Source organism: Paramisgurnus dabryanus, chromosome 9 (assembly GCF_030506205.2).
Source record: "Paramisgurnus dabryanus chromosome 9, PD_genome_1.1, whole genome shotgun sequence".
NCBI classification, from domain to species: Eukaryota; Metazoa; Chordata; class Actinopteri; order Cypriniformes; family Cobitidae; genus Paramisgurnus; species Paramisgurnus dabryanus.
In genome coordinates, this window is record NC_133345.1 from 24,971,503 (window position 1) to 24,996,242 (window position 24,740).

The 24,740-nt window shown below is 38.1% G+C and overlaps 1 protein-coding gene across 2 annotated transcripts in view; it reads left to right on the forward strand.

The window, feature by feature from the left end:
• Positions 1-24,740, forward strand: part of megf11 (multiple EGF-like-domains 11) — a 170,010-nt gene that overhangs the window by 94,194 nt on the left and 51,076 nt on the right. For both annotated transcript variants that reach the window (XM_065283262.2, XM_065283263.2), the window contains exons 7-11: positions 12,402-12,648; positions 14,115-14,235; positions 16,043-16,179; positions 19,025-19,237; positions 19,821-19,995. In XM_065283262.2, the coding sequence (XP_065139334.1) occupies positions 12,402-12,648; positions 14,115-14,235; positions 16,043-16,179; positions 19,025-19,237; positions 19,821-19,995 (893 nt within the window). The remainder of the gene's footprint in view (positions 1-12,401; positions 12,649-14,114; positions 14,236-16,042; positions 16,180-19,024; positions 19,238-19,820; positions 19,996-24,740) is intronic.

Genomic DNA, 24,740 nt, shown 5'->3' on the forward strand with positions numbered 1-24,740 from the left:
ATTGACGTGCTTTCATTCATAGGCTTCACACTCGTGCGTGCAAGGAACCCACGACAAAACCGCGTTTTTACCGCTCATTTAAACGACGCGTTGATCGTTATTGTCAACATTTGCTCAGACGCAGTTCCGCGTCTCACTCAGAACCTCAAGAACGCGCATTCGCGCAGGATCATTTGACATTACTGTAGAGATGAGAGAGAGAGAGAGAGAGAGAGAGAGAGAGAGAGAGAGAGAGAGAGAGAGAGAGAGAGAAAGAGAGAAAGAGAGGTAAGAATGGTGCCCATGTCGAAAAAACCTAATAGAAGTCTAGAAACAAAGTATTAAAGTATGTATAGCCATGTCACTCATCTCATTACAAAATGTTAACTAGATAACTGGATACAACTGATTGTATAGTTTAATAAAATAATGTATTTTGATTATACAAATGAATCACGACCTAACTAGTGATTGTTTAACTAACTGCTGACCAGCTTAGGGAATCTCCATGGCTAATTTATAAGACATATTGCTGAATCAGTATGTTGTTTTTCTTGTTAATTGAGTCTATTTGGGTAGCCTATCTTATGCCTAGAATGAGTCAAGGAGGTTAAGTCTTATAACTTCATTCAAAGTTTGATCAATTGTGCATAATGACATGTGCACCAAATGCATATAGGGTGTCAGACTCATAGATTTGCATAATTTAAAGTTCAGGTTTTAAAGTTTGGGTCAACATGTGGCACAGCTTTAAAACTGAAACTTATAAAATCCTATCAGAGATACAAAATGTCATTGAAGCACACCCAGTGACTTTGCTGTCATCAGGATTAAACATGTTACCCCTCGAACCCTCCCTCCCAACAGAGCCTCCCCACAAAACAAACCCCAATTTAACCCCTGAACATATATACTATATATTCATTATTTTTTAACACATCTGTAGTTATGCGCTGGCACAGAGTTATACTCTTTTGACTCCACACAGAAACTGCAATGCGTGCGGCATGACATAAGGAACATCCTGGTTCTGTTTTTTCGCTCTTCTTTATTCTTTTTTTTATGTATTATAGAAGTATCGGATCGGGACTCGGTATCGGCAGATACTCAAAATCAAATGACTCGGACTCAGACTCGAGGGCAAAAAAACCTGATCGGGACATCCCTACTATATTTTATGGCGTAATAGCACTTTTGGGAGTACTTCGACTTGCCTGAAAAGTCCGCTCCCCTTCTCACTCTCATAATGGGAGAGGGAGGGTGTTACTGCGCCAAGTCGAAGTACTCCCAAAAGTGCTATTACGCCATAAAATATAGTTACTCTTTTAAATCCGCTTAGAAAAGCGCTATGTTTTATTTTGTACCACCAAACTTGCTCGTATAACTACTCGTCTTAAATAGGAAAAACGTTGATGTGTTTGGTCACTTCTAACTTTATCTCTAAATGGTACCATTGAATGAATGGGGCTAAGCTAAATGCTATCGTAGCGTCGCAGCGCGCTCCAGCGCGCTCCAGCGCTTACGTGCACACACACAGATGATAGAGGGATGATTCAACAGTTCTTAGTTAAGGTAATAACATATTTTAATATTGAAAATGAGTAGACTATTCCTTTAACATGTACTAATACACACTTACACACCACAGGAAATGTAGGTGCTCTTTAAATCTAATAATTTTTCATATTTTTCAAAGCAAGATAAAAATCCCAACCTTCATTTTGAAAATGTAAATTGCCTTAGAAGACTGCCCCCCTCTCTTGTGACAGGACCCCCTGACGACGACCTCATCCCCACCGCTGTTACACTAGAAATGAGATCTGTTAACATGCAAAAGTTTGTTGAAGTATGCATTTACTGCAGGAGGTATAATACATCAAAAAATAAAATACAATACAGAAGTTGTCTTCACATGTGAATCATAACACAGCGTGAAACACAGCGCAAGAAAAAATGACATCAGCACATCCTTATGCTACGTGCCTCTCCCGAGGCTTAGGCTGGCAGATCACATGCTGATCCTCTCTCCTGGGGGAAAGGAAACATGTAGCAGGGGTTTGTCTGAGATAAATTAGGGTAGAAAGGACGTCCCGGTCCGACGAGAGGGCCTGGCAGCTGCAGCGCATGCGCTCCCCCCTCTGTTATTACAACTCAGCACTATCCTCTCCTCAAGACTATTGGCAGTTCCATCTGTATATTTAGAATAACATCCATCAGCTCCGCAGGCCAGATAATGTATCCCAAATTCCCTAATGTATCCCTAATTTATTCTTTAGCAGTCGGCCCTTTCAGTGTACTAATAAATAACATAGTGATAAGTGTCAGTGGTGCTCTAGAGGGCACAGTGGACCATTTCATGGTGAGAATATTGGCAGGTTTTACAACTGTACTTTTAAAAGCGTTTCCAGTTGACATTTATCATCCCAGTGCACCAACAATCACCACTTTGTTCAAAAAAAGCTATTTTAGCCCTGTTCATCTTCTGCTGACAGCTAGCAGTGTTTCTTTTTTTGCCACAGCACAGTTTTGATAAGTAAACAATACGGCACACCGCTATCACAATAAGCATTAACAAAACTGCACAAACCTTTATTGCAATCCTTAAATGACTTGTTAAACTGGATTATTATACTGTATTAAATGTAGTACTCACATTTAATGTGTGTTAGATAGATAGATAGATCTAGTACCACTAGACTATACTATCTCTTACACTTAAAAACTACTAAGCATGTAAAAAGTGTTTTTCTTTGGACACATCTTACGTCGCCTACAGCCCTGAAGTGAGCCAGAACTGTCACTGTAGTGGGCCCAGTAAGAGGTGCATGACGCCCCTGCTGTGCACTGAAAAAGACACTTAACTGGCACGACATAGACTCTCAACTATTATCTGAGCACAGAGACAGTCCTGAGTCACGTATTGCACAGCGCTGTGACATTGACTCACGGTAATTAAGACACTCCGTCATGTAAGAGAAACTCCCATCCTGTATTCATCACGGCTGAACAGAGATGAACTGCAACAGAAGAGTTCAGCTGTCAAGATTTGGGATCTTCATTTATCCGAGTGTTGATGCTCTTCCTACAGTCATTAACCACAAACCCTAAAACTCTGTTGCGAGAGGTTGACTGGAGTTTGTCTCTCCATCTCTGTGGCTTAAATTAAAGGAGTGGTATGGGTCGGTACCGGGTGCAAGGAAGTAGTAATTGGCCATTGAGGCATCGTATGCTGTGATAGAGACAATGCTGTAATCTGACTTTTGTAGGTTCTGGGATATTGACTCACAAACTGTTGGAGCTGGGACGCTGCTTGTGAAAACCCAGCTAAAGTCATTTTTTAGTGATTTAAAGGAACAGTATGTTAGAAATTTATATCAATTAACCATAGAATGGCCCTCACTCTAAAAAAACAAACGGTGCTATATAGCACCAAAACTGTTGATTTGAATCGTAACCATAGAAGAACCGTTTTTAGTGCCATATAGCACTGGTGAAGAACCGGTGAAGCACCTGTGTGGAACCATATAGGGGCCATATAGCACCACATTTGGTTCTACATAGCACTATATGGTTCTACACAGGTGCTTCACCGGTGCTTCACCGGTGCTATTTGGCACTAAAAACGGTTCTTCTATGATTACGAGCAAAGAACCACTTTTGGTGCTATATAGCACTGTTTGTTTTTAGAGTGCTGATATGTCACTAGACATTAAGAAATCATTTTCATTTCAAATACCTATATCACTGACAACAGTGGTCTGGCCAGGATATTATCATTTAAAAAGTGGAGTTGCAGCCCTCAACTGATGTTAATGTTGTCATGTTGTGTATTGGCCACCAGCTGTGTGATTGCAGTACCAGTTTTAGCCACAAGTTCAGTTTTGGCCACAATCCTACATACTGTTCCTTTAATGTTTTCTATATAAAACCATCCAACATCATTCTGTGAAAATATAACTTTGATATCTTTATTATTGACTGAGTAAGGTCATGTCAAAGATTAAAACCAAACTTTAATTTTCCTTATCTGAAAATTAGATTTTGAGACTTAAGCCTGGATTTCACAGACGGGGTCACATATTTAAATAGCTGTAGTCCATCTATTGGATGATGAATAGGACAACTACAATGTAACTCAAGTTTAGATTTAGGCTATGTTTACATGAATGCGTTTATCCTTTAAAACGCGTTACTTTTGCTACGTTTACGCCTTTCATTTACACTACACCACCATTTTCGACCCTCAAAAACGGATTTGTTCGTAAATACTGAAGACCCTGTTTTAGTTTGAGAACTCAGACGTTCCGCTGCAGTGAAAATGAACGTAGACGGAGTCTTATGTAAACTAACAGCTGATGTAAACGTGACAGCGCATCATTTTCAAAGTAAAAATAATTTTTATTCAGGTAAATGGAGGTTTGCAACGGAGGTTTTGCCAAAAATAGTAAACATCTAGCTATTATAAACGCTATCACTGTAAAAAAAATCCGTAGAAATTGCAGCTGGGTTGCCGGTAATTTACCGTAGATTTAAATTTATGTTATTTACTGGCAACATTTTGTTCAAAGTTAAATGAACATTTAACATTTACAAGTCTTTGTCTTTACAGAGTAAAACTAAAAAAACAGCATCAAGCAAAACATTCTGGGAAACAAAATCTGAAGCAAAACCCAGAAAAAGGTTGATGATGATTTCTGGTTCCCAGAATGCTTTGCATGAGGCTGTTATTGTATAGTTTTATTCTGTAAAGATAAAGACTTGTTAATATTTAAAATTTATTTTACTTTGAACAAACTCTTGCCAGTAAATAACAAAAATTTTAATCTACGGTAAATCCAGCTGCAATAGCATTGTAATTTCTACGGATTTTTTTTACAGTGTATATCAGATTGTTTTAACATGTATCCTTATAGATAATGTCTGTTTTATATTTATGTTTGAGTATTGTTGGGTTTGAATATTGTTGTAATGTTGTTTATGTTTTGTTTAAATTTAGTTAGCTTATTACGAAAGATAGACTGTAATTTTAAACGCTAAACGCCATTTAGGGCGTTGTAAAGGGCAATATGAAGGGAGAATTGTAATGGGTCAGACATTATTTTCGAGTTTAATTTAAGTTTTGTTTGCTACTTTAAAATGAATTCGTTTCATATAATTTGTCTCTTAATTTTAATCAATGTGTTGTTGATAAGTTTTGTGAATATTAATTAATAAAAACAATAAAATCAACATCATATTAATATTTAAGGCTCGTTTAGCCTATTGCGCTTTTTGCTATTTCTGTGTTGCTAGCGGAGGACATGCACAGACCTCGCACACTTTAAAAAATTAACGTCATATACATTTTTAATACTTTAGTCGGCCACGCTTTTTATTGAAGAACGCGTGTGAGGGAACACACATATGCACTGAACAGCGACAGGTAAGGGAAGATAAGTTATTTGGTGTTTTTTTGAAGAATACAGTCAGTTCATACGAAAATTTTCAAATGGACTATAAGATCATATGAACTGCGAACAATGAACTATTATAAATATAACAAAATAGCTGAAGAGGAACTTCCTACATTAAAGCAATAAGCATTTCTGTAGGCTAAAGCTATACTTCACCTCTTATTATGTTTCATTGAAGTTTGCATTTGCTGAAATTTATTTTAGCTTCAAGTTCGCTACTGTTTAGTGCTGTTCACTTGAATGCTTCCTTTTTAAATCATAAATACCTTTCTGTTTGGTTTATAACATCAACATTAACCTATTAATCATATAAATATGTTGTAGGGGGAGCAAGAACAATTTAAGACTTTCCCAAACACATTTTTATTGGTTCAAAAATAGTGTCTGTTGTAGTGGCCGGCAAAGGATCCAGGTATGAACTTTTGTCAATATCGCACACCCCTAGGCTGCAAAAATTGGCAAAGGCAAGCTTTTATTAGAGTAATAAATTATTTTACACTTTTATCCGCATGCCCAGTTACGTGATTGGTCATGTTTCATGTGTTTATGGTCGTCTATAGTGTGGATGAAGATTCTTTTTAAAATGCCAGTATAAACGAGGATCGTTTTCATTTTAACTCTTTCACTGCCAGCGTTTTAAAAAAAAAGTTGCCAGCCAGCGCCAGCGTTTTTCATGATTTTCACAAAAGTTTAATGTCTTCCTGAAAATGTTCTTCTTCAAATATATAAACATACAATATACCAAATGAAAGAACAGACCCTCTGCTTTCAAAAAAAAAAAAAAGTTTCATCCTACCTTCAGTGGTTCTTTTGTAATCCACTTTTGAATATGGGTAGGTTTCTGCAAAAACACCACATTTTGAGCAAAAAGCAGAGATAATTTCATTTTTGTGACGGACTTTTCATAGAGATCCCATTCAGAGCGATCTTTAAAACAGACACGGACATGCAGCAGCTTGCCATTGGGCAATACTTCCGGGTTTAAAAAGTTGCGGAACTTTTTTTTCCCACCTAGTGGATAATAGCGGTATTGCGGAAAGACGGAAAAACTCGTCATTGGCGGGGAAGCGTTTTCTCTTGATTGACGAGATATCTCGTCAATGGCGGGAAAAGAGTTAAAATGCCGTTTTAAAATGCAAATGCTCTAATGTAAACAGGGCCTTAGAATCTCCTGATTAAACTTTAAAACAAAAACTAAATAGACAGTATAAGCAATGCTTGCATTTATTACACATGAGAGATTTATTTTTGTCTTCACAGAAAATACTACAATTTAGAGTCAAGAAACCTCATTAATTAGCCGTCTACAATGTTGGTTTATTTAGTTGAGCACACAGCTCTAGGCAGAACATAACACCGAAATATATTTCTTGTCAGCATTAATAATTTTGAATCCACCCTGCAGCAGAAATACTTTTTAGGACAGTCTGCTACAGACTTGCCATGCTTGTGGGAGAACTTCAAGAAGAGCATTACATTACAAATATCTCAGCCTCGGTTCTCCCAGGAATGTGCACGGTGCTAATCTGAGATTTTTTTCCAACCATCGTATCAAATCAGATTTTTCGTCTTATCACAGTACAGTACACAAACTCACGCTCGCAGTCTTGAAGTGCAAGCTTGATGTGAAGGAGAACGTAGGTTATCTCCCAATACTCTCTCTTGATTAGCCTGTTAGTACAACGCTGAGTGCTTTTAATAAGGGTTGCATTGCAGGTCACTCGTTTTGCGTGCGTACAGTCTCTACTCACACATAATGTCCATTTTCCCCACAAGGGAGTCTTATACAGTTCCCCTCTTTTCTTTACTGATTGGACTCATCCTTATAGAGCTTTCCTTATTTTAAAAACAGAGAAACCGAAAAAAGACTTGGTATGTTTCACAGCTTTGCCAATGGCACCATGTGAACCCTGACTCTTTAATCGCAGCTAAATGCTGTCAGAGGGCCTGCAGTGAGATTCTGGCTGCGGTGAGTCTGAAAACTAGACGGGCCGAGAGATAATGGGCTTTACATGGAAATGTGCTGAGACGTCTCAATGTGGGGGGAAAAGAGGCTTTGAGTTTTCAATAGCAACATCTGAGACCCAGAGAAAAAGATTTCTGCAAATTAAGCTCTGTCTAGATTTTTATTTGTCCTCCTCCGCGGTGATTTAGAATGGCTGCAGATGAAGGGGCCGAGCGGACTCCGTGCCAAAGCGGAGTGGATTTGCCGCATTGAATGGGAGGCTAACTGTTTGCGGCTCAGTATGAGGTTTGCGAAAGTAAGGCGCTCGCTTTGGGGCTGATGGGGAGTTGACGAGGTCCGGGGGCCGGCGGGCGAGGCAAACGGTGGATGTGTTGTGTTTTTAACCTCTTTCTCTCATCAGCGTAGGAGAGCAGAGAGGAGCGTGATGAGCGCTGATTGGCTGCTAACGGCGCAGGCGATGAGCTGCTCATCTTACTTCACTGACCTCCCGTAGATTTCCTGCCTTTTATGTGTTCTGGTCAATTGTATGACGCGAGGGCTCAACCGGCAGAAGAACTCATCTGTGGCAGATTTACTCAAATCAATAGCATGCCTCCTGCCCTCTTTGAGGAGCTTAATGCGCCCGCATCGCACCTCTTGGGAAAGACTCGCCACGTTGCCAGAATGTTCCGTGACCCCCCTCTGTGCCAAGATGTCTTCTCAAAGTGCTGATCATCCACAGCGTGTTTGTCTGCTCTGTACGCTGGATGCTGCTGTCTCAGTGCAAACAGTTCTCATTAGGTCCTTATCTAGTTTTAAATCAGCCTTCTGAGTTCAGCCAAGTGCATCAAGTTTGTAGAATACTGGAGCTTGTGTTTAAAGATCATTTATATGACTTGTCTGTGGAAACCAGGCTAAAGTCTCGTAATCTAAATATGAGATTTCAGACATTGATTTCACAAAGATTTCAAATTTTGACATGACCTTAATACTCAGTTACTATTTTTAAAAATCATGGTAGTGTTGTCAATGCACTTTACATAATGTATGATGATTTTATGTAGAAAACAGTAAATCAAAAAAATTACTTTAGGGTTTTTACATGCAGGCAGGGTCATAAATGTGTCCCTTAGTGTCACTTTTTCTCAAGGTGTTCTATCCATGTCACAGAATTCAGTTTTTTTTTCCGTGAAGGATGCACAGATGTCTTTTCTGTGTCACTGCCATAGATTTCTCGTGTCATTTTATGTATTGTTTTCTTATTGTTTTTTCCTATTTTCTTCCCATTGTCGCTTGGGGTTGGGGTTCGAAATCACTTTCTGTTACATTTTTAGACATCCTAACCCAAACCCCAACTCTAACCCTAACACCAGGCAAGATTTTAAAAGCGGAAGATACATCCTAACCCCAACCCTATGCGACAATTATTTGAAAATAGGAAAAAACTATGAGAAAACAATACATAAAATGACACGAAAAATCCGTGGGAGTGACACAGAAAAGACATCCGTGCTCTCGTCACGGAAAAAAGCTGAATTCCGTGACATGGACACAGATAAGGTGATAAAATTTTCCGTGACTATAACACGGATTTTCGTGAGATCATGTTGTTTTTTCTTTACATTACATCCTGAAATCAATGACAATGCAGTCAATATTTCCTTAAATGTAGTAATTAACTTTTTTCTCATTTAGCTGATAGTTTAATTTAACGCAGTACAATACATTTATTATGGGGACCTATATTATAGCTCACCCAAGAATGAAAATTATCTCATTATTTACTCATCCTTATGCCATCCCAGGTGTATATGATTGAACACAAACACAACCTTTGCAATATGTTTAGCTTATGTTATGCAATGTGAACTTGACTCTCAACCTCAAATTGGGTAGCGGACCATTTAATTACATTCCAAAGCCAGCATATTTTTTAAATACTCATTTGTGTTTAGCTGAAGAAAGTCATATATATTTGGAATGGCATAGTAAGTAAATGCAAAGTCCCTGTAGGTAAGTCGTACCACTAGGTGGCCATGTTTGCAATGCCCCTAGGCAGTTGTTCCAGTCATGCAAGACTAAAGCCCTATCTACTAGACTTGGAAAAGACAATTTCTCTATAATTATTTGCTAATATTACAAATAAACAACATCTTTTTAACCAACAATAAAACCTGTCATCAAATGTACCATAATTTTTGTTTCTTCATCTCAAATTGAACTTAAAACACCCACTGTGCATACGCAAAGAATGGCAAGCGCTATATTGACTATGTTTAGAGCCCCTCCCCTAATCATCAGTCTTTATCGATTGACACAATCATGTTATATCTAATAAGAATTGTTTTGACTTAACTATTTGAGGAGTTCAGATGCAATACACTATAAGTGTGTCTGACATGTTTTCTTGTCAATTCAATTTTTTATCAGGCTCTCATTTTGAGGTTCAGTAATTTCAGTTAAATGGCAATATAAAGGTTGTTAGTCAGTAAATTTAATGACTTATTTTCACAAGTGTCACTTTAGTTGTTTTATTGGTATTTAACAATTTGTTTGTATTTCGCTGCAAAACCCTCTTAAGTGCATGCAAGCTTTTTGGCAAAACCTCTGCTTCGAACAAAAATATCTTCATGGAAAAGACATAGTAAACAGTGCAAAATCACCAAAGATGCAACTAGAAACATTGCAAATGATGAAAGTCAGAATTTTAAAACCATGAAACTGAACCACACTTTAGGGGGCAATGTGATTCATGTCACTGCCAAATGCAAGTATTCAGTTCCAAGTACTTACAGGGGCCCAAGTTGCAATGTGACCCGCTTTGGCGAAATGAGTCGGAAGTCGTAACAGTCCATTTTAAGATATGGTCCGAAAATGTGGAAAAACAATGAAATAATCTTTTTTTTAGCTAATTTCAAAGATAATCTCCCAAAGTTTCGTAGTCCAAATAATTGAGTAAAGGTATTTAAATAACTATTAAAGTTGAAAAAGTTTTACTAAATTCTCATTGGAGCATTTCCCTGGTATCCCCTGAAACATCACTATCTTTCCAAATATGATGTTACACTTGTATATAGAGCCAATCAAAAAGCTTAGAAATCCACACAAACGCTGATCATTTGTCAATGGGAAGCCCCGGGGCACACAATTGGTCCAGTCACCCTTCTGTAAGACTCCCAGCGTTATGTGTAAACCAATATTTAACTGTTGCTGTTGGTATTTCCGTTATAAATTTGTTACACTGTTATTGTCAACTAGCCAACACAAAGATATGATTGCATAGCCCAGGCTAGCATTATTTATTTTTGGCTAGCTTAATCTCTCTCTCTCTCTCTCTCTCTCTCTCTCTCTCTCTCTCTCTCTCTCTCTCCCTCTCTCTCTCTCTCTCTCTCTCTCTCTCTCTCTCTCTCTCTCTCTCTCTCTCTCTCTCTCTCTCTCTCTCTCTCTCTCTCTCTCTCTCCTCTCTCTCTCTCTCTCTCTCTCTCGCAAACACGCGCACACACACACATTCTGGTTTCCATGTTTTGTGGGGACATTCCATAGACGTAATGCATTTTATACCATACAAACTGTATATTCTATTCCCCTTACCTGCCCCATGTCCTAACCCCAACCATCACAAAAACCTTTCTTGTACCTTAGATTTTCAATAAACATCATCTTGTTTGATTTATAAGCTTGTTTCTTCATGGGGACATCAAAATGTCCCCACAAGGTCACAAAAACACTGGTATTCCTATCTATGTGATAATTACCAGGTACACATACACACACATACACACACACACACACACACTTTTTCTCTCTCTAAAAAAATCTATCACTTCTGTTCAATATTTCTGAAATATTTCATATTTGAAAGGCACGTTTACAAAGATTTACTAAAATTTTTAGTAAATCTTTGTAAACGTGCCTTTCAAATATGTATTCAAATAAATACTTTACAATAATTTGAGCTTCAGTCTGGTTTACTGTAAAAGAATTGATATATGTTAATATATAATGATCTAATTATGCTGTAAAATAAATAGTTTATCCCTTTAAAAATGCAACGGATTTTGAAAGATATCTAAAAAAAAACTTTAAAAGCGATTTTTCTCAGGTTTTCAGTTGGAAAAGAGGGCAGACGACCATAATTCAAGTGTCTATATCTTTAAAACCATTCATGGTATGACTAGGATATCATTTGAAAGCTTATGATCTTCTCTTTTCATTGATGCCAAAATCTCAATTTTGAAATTTGGGTCACTGTGACTCATTTTGCTGGATCAGGTCACAAATGTGAAACATGATAGTTTCCCAAGCCGTCGTTCATCCAATTAATCTTTCATGCATTTAGAGGACTTTGCTGAAAAAGTTTGTGGTGTTTAGCGAATTTTGCAAACAAACCAGTATTTCTGAATGACCTGAGGCTGGGATTAATCTGATTTAAAGCAAAGATATTTGATGAATATATAATACGTGCTGCGAGCATTTGGTTAATATCATTCTCATTTTTGACAGAGACGACATTTAGCGGTTATGCATCTGCTGAGGGAATGTTCAGTTGAAATCTTTTCTCAAGAGTAACTTAGTTGCACTTTTGATGGTTACAATAATCTCAGTGTCTGGGGTGGTTACAGCTCTATTTATACTACCCAATATTGCAAGAAGGACTGTCAGACTTTTATAGCATCTCTGGACCACTGTAGTGGTTTTCATTTTCTTTTAGTGTGGTATTAGCTCATTGATAATTTAGTGAGAACGTATAAGGGAATGTAAATAATCTATGCTTGAGCTAATCCCCACTCTGAGTAGGATTCACTTGTATTGACAAAACACTGTGCAAAGCCATAAACTTTCTCATATGCTCAGCAATAAAATTCTATGACTTTACAAATCTTGTGACTTGCCAATTTCAGGATTACAGGTCACTGGTCTACAACTTATCACTCAAAATGTATTACAAGTTAAGCTATGGTAACAGTACATCTGGAAGCCTCTCTTGGTGTATAAAGCCCTCTTTCTTTTCCTCTGTGTATCAGGTTGTGAAAGTGGCCACTGGGGGCCACATTGCAGCAATCGCTGTCAGTGTAAGAATGGAGCCCTGTGTAACCCCATCACAGGAGCCTGTGTCTGCACAGACGGCTATCAAGGTTGGCGATGCGAGGATCAGTGTGAGCCTGGATACTATGGCAAGGTCTGTCAGCTGCAATGTCAATGCCTCAATGGTGCCACCTGCCACCATGAGACTGGGGAATGCATATGTGCACCAGGCTATATGGGCCCCATGTGAGTACCAGAGATAAAGCAGTCTGCACACCAGACAAAATATTTATAAGTATATGTGGCACCCTGATGAAGTTAAAGGGACACTCCACTTTTTTTTAATATGTTCATTTTCCAGCTCCCTTAGAGTTAAACATTTGTACCTGATTTGTACCTTTTTGGAATCCATTCAGCTGTTCTCCGGGTCTGGCGGTACCACTTTTAGCATAGCTTAGCATAATCCATTGAATCTGATTAGACCATTAGCATCGCGCTCAAAAAGGACCAAAGACACGGCAGAAATTCCACAAGGGGGCGTATTTGTTCCTCAGACGTTGCACAATAAACGTGACATCTGAATATATTCATTATAAATCGTGACTGGAAAGTGAGATTCGAACGAATGTCCGTTATTGAACTAATTGTATACACTATTTATATCGTAATTCGGTCAGAAATGTCAAGATTGTGAGATGAACAAATCGCTTTGGATTAAAAGGCTTGGATATTCCATTTCATTGGACTTTTGGGGATTTATGAACAATTTGTTTTGGACAATTTCACCGAAGTGGATAATGGGAAGATTTTGAAGGTAAATAAATATCCTAAATCGGCGCCGCCCGATTCAGGTAACTAACAAATAGATAACAGTTTTATGACTGCTAAAAATCATATTATGCTTTGTGTGTGCGCTTAATGGAATTCCGAAAGTCTAAGCTTTACAACGATGTGCCGCATGACCGTATATTTTGAAGGTTTAATGCTTCAAAGTTACAATGACGTAATGCAGCCTCACGTGCAAGGGAGGGGGTGTACCGTGTACGGCACAGTGTTCCTTATCAGGTTAAAACTTGACTCTTCTGTAGTTACATCGTGTACTAAGACCGACAAAAAAAATAAAAGTTGCGATTTTCTAGGCAGATATGGCTAAGACTATGCTCTCATTCTGGCGTGACTTTGCTGCTGTAACAGCGCGATGCTAATGGTCTAATCAGATTCAATGGATTATGCTAAGCTATGCTAAAAGTGGTTGCGCCAGAACCAAATATCAGCTGAATGGAAAAAAAGTGGAGTGTCCCTTTAAGTTTGGGCCATTTGTTGCTATTTAAAGAAATTGTAAAAATAGTAACTGCACCAAAACTACAAACCAGTATTTTAGCCAACACAAACTATAACTGATGAATAATAGAATAGAGACAATAAGCGATTGTATTATTTAAATTGCTGCCGTTTTGACAACTTACCCCCATGTGAAAACTAACCTCAGCCCCAAGTTTAATTGTCTACATATATGCTTATTCTTTATCTACATTCATTGTTGGCATTGGTTGGAAACACTATGAAGTGCTTGTGAGGGTACTTTAAAAGATATATGGTTAGGTTTTTTTGTAAGTTTTTGTTCTTAAGTCTTTGAACTTTCTTGTGTTTTATGTTGCAATCCTACGCAATGACTGTCTGAGTTTCATGTTTTGGCTCTTGTGGTTTGGTAGCTGTGGAGAGCGCTGTCCCTCCGGAAGTCACGGGCCTCAGTGCGAGCAGCGCTGCCCCTGTCAGAACGGAGGAACCTGCCATCACATCACAGGCGAATGTTCCTGCCCTGCTGGATGGACGGTATGAAACTATTCACAAGGGGTCAAAAAGAGTAAAATCAGAGAGAGGTTGATGATTAAAGAAAGAAGAGATGGAGGAGAATAGGAATGAGAAGACAGATGACATGAAGCGAGAGAACAGAAGCTGAAGGAGAGAAAGAGGGCAAAGCTTTGTAATGATAGAAGAGTTAAAATGAAGGATGGAGAAAACGGAGCAATTAGACGGTGAAGAGGAGCATTAAGTGAATGAAGGAAAGGAGAAAGAGTTTGAGAGGTAAATGAAGAGTGGTGAAGGTGAATCTGAATGGAGATACAGTACACTGGCAAACATACACTGTTAGAAAAAAATAGTCAAAATACGTACCCCAGTTGTGGGCAGTACCCTTTAAAAGGTCCTAATACAGTACCATTAAGCACAGATTTGTATACATTTGGCACCAATAGGTACCTCTGAGGTACTAATATGAACTTTATAGGTACAAAAGTGTACTCTTTGTACAGACCCAATGACAGGGTAAATTTGTCTGATAGTGTACGAGGAGAAGAAATTGCAGTGATGTTCAAAGCTCCTCACAGGGCAGCTGAAGTTATTAATTTGAAGCCAATTGTGTGAAGTTTTCTGAGACTTGTTATGGCTCCTTTGCGTCATCTTGAAATACAAACGTTAAATGCTATAGTCCACAGTTTGCAAAGTTCAATTCCCAGTCCACTCACACCATCTAAGCCTAACCAAGTTATTTATACATTTTCATGGTGTTGGATGACAACGTCTTGTACATGTTAATACCTATTAGGTTTTCAGCAAGTTGGTTCGGCAAGTTTTATAAACAACATTGTGTGGATGCAAAGGCTACAGAAGTCCTAATTTAGTAAAAATAGTCTGTTTATTTCTGAGGTCAGACATGGTGTAACACTTGTGATTTCGTTTAAAATTACCCCTATTGCACACATTATGCAAGCATTTTTATGCATACAATAGACTAGACCTTGTTTGATTTTTAAAAACAAAAGTTTTTAACAATAATATTAAGGGGTCCGTTTCTGGGTTTGTTGCCTGGAGGCAACACTGTGTTTAAAACTGTTAAGAATGAAGTTTACTCATTAATAAATGTAAATCGTATTTTATGTGTGAAAAATGAGGGCAGTTCACCAGAATAACCTGAAACTGTTTTACATTGTTCTTCTTTTATAGTTATGTCTAATTAACTATTAATTACCATTTCATTTCCATCTCATATGCACCACATGCTATTAAAGGAAAACACCACACTTTTTTCAATATTTTACTACAGTATGTTCTCACCTCAACCCAATCGACGGATTAATACATACCTATCTTTTCTCAGTGCATGCACTTTTAATCTTTGTACAGCGCCTCGTGAATGTGTTAGTATTTAGCCTAGCCCCATTCATTCCTATGGCTCCAAACAGGGATGAATTTAGCATCCACCAAACACTTCCATGTTTTCCCTATTTAAAGACTGTTACATGAGTAAGTATGGTGGCACAAAATAAAACTTTTGTTTGGAGCCATAAAAATAGATGGGGCTAGGCTAAATGCTAACACATTTACGAAGTGCTGTACAAAGATTAAAAGTGCACGCATTGAAAAAAGAGAGGTATGTATTCATTCATCTAAGTTAAGGTAAGAACATAGTGAAATATTGAAAAACAGTGGTGTTTTCCTTTAAAGAAATTGTATTTCTTACCCTGAGGCAACATCATGCAATAGAGGGTTACATTTGGCTACTAAAATGCAGATGGCTCTGTCACTTCTGCTTAGTGTTGTTATTGTCATTAATGAGCTGATTTATCCTCTTGCACAACAGGGGTCTGTGTGTGCCCAGCCATGCCCATTTGGCAAATATGGAATCAACTGCAGTAAGGAATGCTCCTGTCGAAATGGAGGACTTTGTGACCACATCACAGGACAGTGCCAGTGTATGGCAGGCTATAGCGGCCACAGGTAACACATGTGCATTGGGGCTAAGCACCTTGAGTGATTATTTTAAGTATCAGCTTTGTCTTAGATGTTTCTCCTTAAAAACACTGTAAAGTTTCCAGTCCATCTATCTGCAAAAACAAGTTATTTAGAGATTTTTATGATGTCAGAACCATGAGGACATTACCATACATATATTTATGGAGCCATGCAGCCAAAAATCGATCTTTTAAAGGGACAGTCCACTTTTTTGGAAAATATGCTTGTTTTCCAGTTCCCCTTGAGTTAAACATTTGATTCTTACCGTTTTGGAATCCATTCAGCAGACTTCCAGTTCTGGCGCTAGCACTTTTAGCATAGCTTAGCACAATCCATTGAATCTGATTAGACCATTAGCATTGCGTAAAAAATAACCAAAGAGTTGCGATATTTTTCCTTTTTAAAACTTGACTCTTCTGTAGCTACGTCATGTACTAAGACAGATGGAAAATTAAAAGTTGCCATTTTCTAGGCAGATATGGCTAGGAACTATACTCTCAAACTGGCGTAATAATGTAACATTGATGTAACATGTCTGCAGCAGGCGTAGTGATATTACACACTGCCCGTAAATAGTGCCCTGGTATTGAAAGTAACCAAGTGGACTATTTTCAGGCAGTGCGTAATAACACTACACCTGCTTCAGCCATGTTACAGCAGCAAAGTCCTTGATTATGACGCCAGTTTGAGAATATAGTTCCTAGCCATATCTGCCTAGAAAATTGCAGCTTTTTAATTTTCCATCGGTCTTAGTACACGATGTAACTACAGAAGAGTCAAGTTTTAAATAGAAAAATATCTAAACTCTTTGGTATCTTATTTTTAGGCGCGATGCTAATGGTCTTATCAGATTCAATGGATTGTGCTAAGCTATGCTAAAAGTGGTAATGCCAGAGATCAGCTGAATGGATTTCAAACCGGTAAGAATCAAATGTTTAACTCTAGGGGATCTAAAAAATGAGCATATTTTCAAAAAAAGTGGAGTGTCCCTTTAATACACTGTCAAAAAATGGTTCCTAGCTGTAACTGGGGTGGTACCCTTTCAAAAAGTACACCTAAAGATTTCATATTAGTACTTATGAGGTACATATTGGTACCAAAATGTGCATATTAGTACCTCAAAGGTACATATTAGTACCAAATCTATACACATATGTACATCAATTGTACATATTAGGAACTTTTTATAGGGTGTCTTCAGTGTAAGCTTCAATTATTTTTCAACCATTTTTTCTGACATCATGTAGCACCTATTTGGAGACATTTTCTAGTTGAAAGTAATGGAAGTAATGAAAGACTTTTGAGTTGACTTTGGTATCTAATGCAAATCTGAGGATAGTACTGTATGAGGTAGGGATGCACCGATAGGATTTTTTGGGCCGATACCGATTTAAACAGACAACTTCTGGCCGATACCGATGCCGATACTGATATTAAACACTTGTATACAATACTATACAGTTGGTCTATTAGCTAGTTTATTTCTGCATCAAATTATTTTTACTGAACATGGATTTGATCTAATTAACATTCAACTGACCGACATAATAAGAGAGGCACAAATTAAGCTAAAACAAATATAATAAGAGAGCATGACAACCTTCAAAGGTGGTTTTTGCTATTCAGCATTTATTTTATTAACAACATTAACTCATTTTTTACATATAATAGATTTCTTTATGCAGTTAATTAATAAACAATCGGAATCCGCCTTTCTCGTGCTAATGCCGATATGCCGATGGTTTCAAATTCATCAAAAATCGGCCGATACATCAGTGCATCGCTAGTATGAGGTATTGAGTTGAAACTCCTGAAGACTCATTTAAGATTAATGGGACCTATACGTATTTCTGTTTATTAAATACCTAGGTCCCATTTGAAGAGTCATCCAACTCTCCCTTACGCTTTAAAGAAAAGCACACACACATAAAGTGCAGTATGTTAATAAAGACAGTAAATTTGACTAATGAATAATTGATGCATTATTTTTTTTTTTACTGCTGTGTTTACATTCCTTGTGTCCACTGATCCCAGTGAAAGCTGCGCACTGGTCCGTTAAGTTTCTTCCCATTAATTACCAGTAATGGAGTTTTATTAGGATCCGATTGAAATTGCTGGGCGTCTTTATATCCCTTGTCTTCTGCAGTAGCTTAGGGTTTATTAGTGCACTAAAGTGATTGTCCGCAGAATGAAAACACTTCTAAGACAGGCACTTCTTATCCGCTAATATTTAACAAAATTGCCCTCATTCATTTGGTCCGTGACAGGTGAATTAGCCCTGCAGGAATAATCTCAGATTGCGTTTGCAAGCACCTCCATCCCCACCCCGCCCCCTGGTCCTTCTCACACTCGCTTCTCCTAATACAAACGACGCCGGTGTAATTTCAACATGAAACATACCTAGTCCGTTTTATAATTTAATTGAGCTATTTATCTGTCTCCTAATGGCTTCTTTGGACACTCGAGATTGATGGTCTGCCTCGATTGTATATTGAAGTTCTTGTGGAAGTCGTTGGTCCTTAAGTCACTTCGCTATTCAACAGAGAGAATGGACCTGGGTCTAATTGTATTCACTGTAATTAATGGTTGCGAGCTCACTTTGTTGGAACCCCAGAGGCAAAGTCAGGGGCATGATGAACCAAAAAAAGATGGCCAGAGCATTGACCCTTGATCCTTATATTAGAATATCCCTGTAGTCCCTGCCTATGTAAAACCGAAGGGCTCCTTTATCTTTCTGAACCACTCTGAGCGAAGAACAATCTATGCAACATACATCCAGACATTGTGTTATAGGGGTGCAAAGGTCCTAATATGCCTGAATCGTTCCCAGGTGTCAGGAGGAGTGTCCGGTCGGGACTTACGGCCCCCAGTGTGCCCTTTACTGCGACTGTCAAAATGGGGCCAAATGTTATCACATCAACGGGGCATGTTTGTGCGATACGGGATTTAAAGGCCCTCACTGCCAAGACAGGTTCTGTCCACCGGGACTCTACGGTCTCATCTGTGACAGATACTGCCCCTGTAATGCCACCAACACGCTCAGGTGAGCAAGCACAATGACAAGCTGACAAACTGTATCAGATTGCTAACTATAAAATTGATAGGTAATGATGCACTAAATCTTAATTTATGTGATCAGGATATTTGTGATGTTTTAAATGTATAGCTTTTTACGATTGGAATTGGGACAATATTTGCTTTTGATGCCCCTTCAGGTTAGGTTAAATAAATAAAATGGCTCCATCTTGCATTAAGCTCTTTAAACTGTATGCAAGTAAAGAGCATCATCTGACTTCATTTGACTTGTAAGTAAAAATCTGAACACCTTTTAGCTGTAGCACTTGCTCTTTATCGCGACCTGTGCTTCATTTATTATTTCTTGGCTAATGCAATGTTAATGCCTGGTATGGGCAGATTAGGCCCAGCAACACCCGGGCTCATTACTACATGAAGGAGAGAAAGGACACCACATTCATCTGAGTGGAGCTCACAGACACCAAAATGAATAGCTTAAAAAGGTTTTAGTCCCCTGATTTGACTCCATTGTTCTGGAAACTCAAATCATTTTTGCTTTATATGCGACATATCTTATTTGCACTTAAAAACTCTCTGTTTTTCTTTTCCAGTTGTCACCCACTGACAGGTGAATGCTCATGTGCTGCAGGATGGTCAGGTCTGTACTGCAATGAGACTTGTCCCCCAAGTTACTATGGTGAAGGATGTAGTGTGCCGTGCCAGTGTGCTAATGGAGCAGACTGCCACAGTCTCACAGGGGCATGTATCTGTGCCCCAGGCTATACCGTGAGTCCATGTTCATCATTTATCATTGTCTACATGCATTAAATCCTGCCTTGCTGAAATATTTGACATTAAGTTGACAGCGGAGCATTGACACCGTTGCTATGTTTTTCAGTGAACAGCAGTTTTGCAAGCCCATTATCAAGTCTTGCATTTAAATAGAACGCCTTTTGAAAAGTCGTGATATATATTCGCCACAGTCCAATTTTGCGTGCATATGATATGCCAGTCCTTCCCTTTCACTTAATTCAACGCATCTTATTGTGTCATTTTATGTATTGGTTTCTAAAAAAATTTATTTTTTTACCATTGTCGCTTGGGGTTAAAACAACTTTGTTACATAAAATGACATCCTAACCCTAACTCTAATTCTAACCTCAACTTTAAAGCAACACCAAAGAGTTTTTTTTACCTTAAAATCACGTTTCCAAAAAAGTTTCAGTGGTTCATCCACTCAAAACAGGGTGAATGGCACTTTCACATTTGCTTTGCAGCACTCTATCGGCCAAAACCGCACTAAAGAAGTTTCCAACCATCGGGTAGTGGTCCTGTAGTTCGAGTGAAAACTACAAAAACTTGCTTTACGGCAGACCTACAATCCAATCAGAGCCAGCTATGCTGCAGTATTTACGACAGTGCTAATGAACAATTACGCGTCTAACCTGTAGGGGGAGCAAAGAGCAATAAGTCTTTAGTGTTGCTTTAAGCGACCATGGTTAAAAAAAAAAAAATGGAAATCTATACATTAAATTACATCCTATAAACCAAATCTCAGTCCCTCCAGAAAAACGCGATTATGCGATCGCATGATTCTGTGCATAATCATCCAAAATCTGCATATTTATGCAGGGCCGCATTTTTCAAATATGCCGCACTTTCGCCGCATACATTTCAGATTTCTGAATAATCCCCGCATTTTCGTAGCAAAAAGTTACATATATTTTAGCAGAAAGTTGAAAAAATTTGCATTTACTTCACATAAGCGCAGCCATGTCCCCTGTTGCCATGGGAATGCTACGAAGTGACGTAATTACGCGACCAAACAAGTTCCCGCAGTTTTTGCAAGTTCCAACAATTTTTGCAAGTTCTCAAAATTTCTTTGCATAAAATTGCATAAATATCCCACATATTCCATTGCATTTTTAAGAAAACATGCCGCAAATATCAAGGATCTTTGCCCGCAACAATCACAAAAAAAATTCTGGAAGGTATGAAATCTAACTCCAACCCCAATTGACAATGGTTTAAAAATGAAAAAAACAATTGAGAAACCAATACAAAAATGACAAAAAAGATGAATGATATTAAGTGAAAAGAAAGGACTTGTGTATCATATTCCCCACAAAATTGGACTCACACTATGTATTGCACTACTTTGTAAAAAGCGTACTATTTATATGTAAGTCATGAGAATGGGTTGGTTTTGCATCTGCCATAAACACCTTTTTGGTGATCGAATCACATTCAGATAATATTTGACCACAATAAAGGTGCAAACACAAAAGATTGTGACTGTGATGATTCAGAAATAGGCAATGTTGCTGTTACTGCCAAACAGGAATGTGTCTTCAAGCCCAGTTGTGATTAGATCATCGAATACAGATGCTAAAGGAATAGTACATCCAAAAATGGTGAATACAAAAGAAGATTTTGATCATAGATGGCAGTGGCGGCCGATGACTTATTTTTTCGAGGGCGCTCGATGTAAAGTTAGTTACAACATGTATGTAGCCCGTCATGTGTGTGGTTCGTAATTTCAAAATATGTGTTCTGCGCATCGAGTGATCCTGTGTGCATCACGTGTCTTGTCAAAATAAGTGTCTGCTGCAGACGTGTCTGAAAGATTTATGATTAAAGAGACGCTCGCGTTTGCCAGATACTTGCATAATCTCATGCGTAATCAGAGTTTACTTAAGTGAGTGTCTTGTGTGTATTTTGTGAACGTGAGCGTCTCTTTTATCATAAACGGTTTTGACGCGTGTGCATCAGGCACTTATTTTGACAAAACACATGAACATGGTTCACATGACGCAAGAAACAAATATTTTGAAAACACGAGCAACACACATGACACTCCGAGCACTTATTTTGTATTAGCACCCCTCAAATGAGCAGTCACGAGCTGCCACTGATAGATAGTAAGCAAGCACACAGTTGATGGTACCCATTGACTTCCATAGTATTTGTTTTCATACAGGTTTTAAACAACACAATGGTTAATAAATGATGACATAATTTTCATTTTTGTGTGAACTATCCCTTTAATAGGAATTGTAAACTTGGACATGGATAAAGTAAGACATATGAACACGGACACAAAGTTAATAATAACATAAGGGTTTATGACAAACGCTTTATGTTTGTGGATTGTAGGGAACGACTGGAAGCACTCTTGAGAGAACATTTTTATTCATTTATTTCAAAAGTTTTTGTGTCCTCATACTTAAACAGAGGTGTCAGCAAATACAGTTTATTGCTCTGAAAATGATCTCTGTATCTCATACACACAAACCCACAGATAAACACATAACCTCCTGCAGGGAGAATGGGAACAAGGTGAGATTCATTGATGTCTTAAAATGCTTGTCTTATTACACAGCAGGCTTGAACTTAACACAAAGCCCTTGCCAAGATGCAAGGGCTACAAAATAGCTTATGGTTTCTAGGCAAGACATTATATAACAAAAATATCAAATAGGTTTGCTACCTGGTTGATTGAACCTCTTACAAAATCTACCCGACTCTCTGTGCCTTTAGATAAAGAAAGATGCTAAAATGAAGTGATGAGAACAGAGCGTGAGAAAGAGAAAATGATCAAAATTTATATAAAGAGATGTAAGAATAGATAGATGACTTGGTTATACTTCTGCACCTATTTATTTAGAAAGGCAAATGCACTTTCTTTTTTATAAAACTAAACTGATTCATAAATAACAGTGACTGATGTGATTTCACGCGTTGTCACGGTTACGCACCTGAACCGAAGTGAACTTCTGGTCTGTATTTATTTATCGGTCTGGCTAGAGGCTAAAATAATCTCTAAAACAAATACCTTGTTGAAAAAAAGTATTTTGGCTTTGCTAAATAAGACGTCCATGACAAGCTTGGATCACAACTGTGCGGAGAGGTTTGGCAGCCAGGCAAGATTTCATGGACCTGTAGCTTACATTATAGACCAGTTCAAATGATGTAAACGACACTGGTCCAGAAACACTTCCTGTTACAGTTTGTGACAGTCATTTTTTTATTTTACATATATTATTATCTTTAAGATGTTTGTTTAACTTCAGTTAATTCAGGTTTATATGTTCTGTTGGTTTATTTTATCCCAACGTTATCTAGTGTTAAAAATGGAAACAGGAAGTGCTTCTGGACCAGTGTTGTTTACATCTTTTGAACTGGTCTATATACATTCATTTTACACAGTAACTAAAGTTTATTCAGTGTAACAGTTGATACATGTTAAATGTAATATATGAACAAATGTAATTTACGTGTCATTAATTTACCTTGTTCCAGCTATGTGGAAGTCTACCGGAATTTCCGTTTGGTCCACAAAAGCTGTGTATTTATGTTGCTGCTGCTTAAACCGTCTATTTCGAAATCGGTTCCTCAACACCGAACTCATTTCACCCTATCTGCATTCATTAAAACAGAGCAAGTATGCTGATAAAATACAGCTTGTGCTTCAGGTAAAGATTGTAACACGGTGATGATTATGATAGACACAATACCAGAGGGTCTGGCCAATCCGTCCTTGGCTGTAGGTTTTTTTTGTTCCGTGGCAGAGCTGCTATAGAGATTTGAACTGGCAGACGGAAGCACAGACTGTATCTTAATTTTCACCACCTGCTTTTTGAGTTGGGTTGGAAGAGCCTGCTGCCAGACCTATTAAACACTGCTCGAGGAGCTTTGCCCAAGCAGCACCGAGACGCCCGACTTGCAATGGAATTAGGACATGATGCTCCATTTCCCAGCCAACCCTTCAATTCGGGCCAACAGCACAACAAAGGTTAACGATTTGACCGCAGCATGGTTGAAAGCAAGATGGGGTGTTGGCCATCAGAGCTCTAATACAGACTTTTCTGAGGGAGTGATATTTATAGGGGTGCAAAAGGAATATTTGCTTGTGCTGCGGGTACTGGAGAAGATCCCGGTGGGTAGATGTGGGGCCTGATGGTGCTGGAAGTGTGTTCTCCAAAGACTTCCGTGGCACTTCACTATAGTGCAGAGATACTAGTAGGCTTTAAGGGAAAAAAAAAAGTTTTTGTTGTTTCATTACAATAGTGGCCAAAGTGAGGGGGGGGGGGGTGTTGAGAGGGATTTGTACACTACAGTATGTGTTTTAATGCCCCCACGGGTTGGATTAAACCATCAAAATATGTACAAAACACTAAACGTTTAGGGTATTTATTGGAATAGATTAATTAATAATTTGGCAGAAAGGCAAATCTGTTTTTTTTCAAATACAAAAATCCATAGGAAAATTAAAAGATCACAGTTAATAAAGCATACATTGATTACAGTTTTATATCTTATTAAGTTATTCCCCACCAGCATTTATTTTTTTTAAAGTTGCCCGCAAGCATTTTTTTCACAAAAGTTTCACAAAATGTCTTCCTGGAAAATTTCCATCTAAAAACATATGGTAACACTTTACAATAAGGTTCATTAGTTAACATTAGTTAACTACATAAGTTAACATGAACTAAAAATGAACTGCACTTATACAGCATTTTTTAAATATT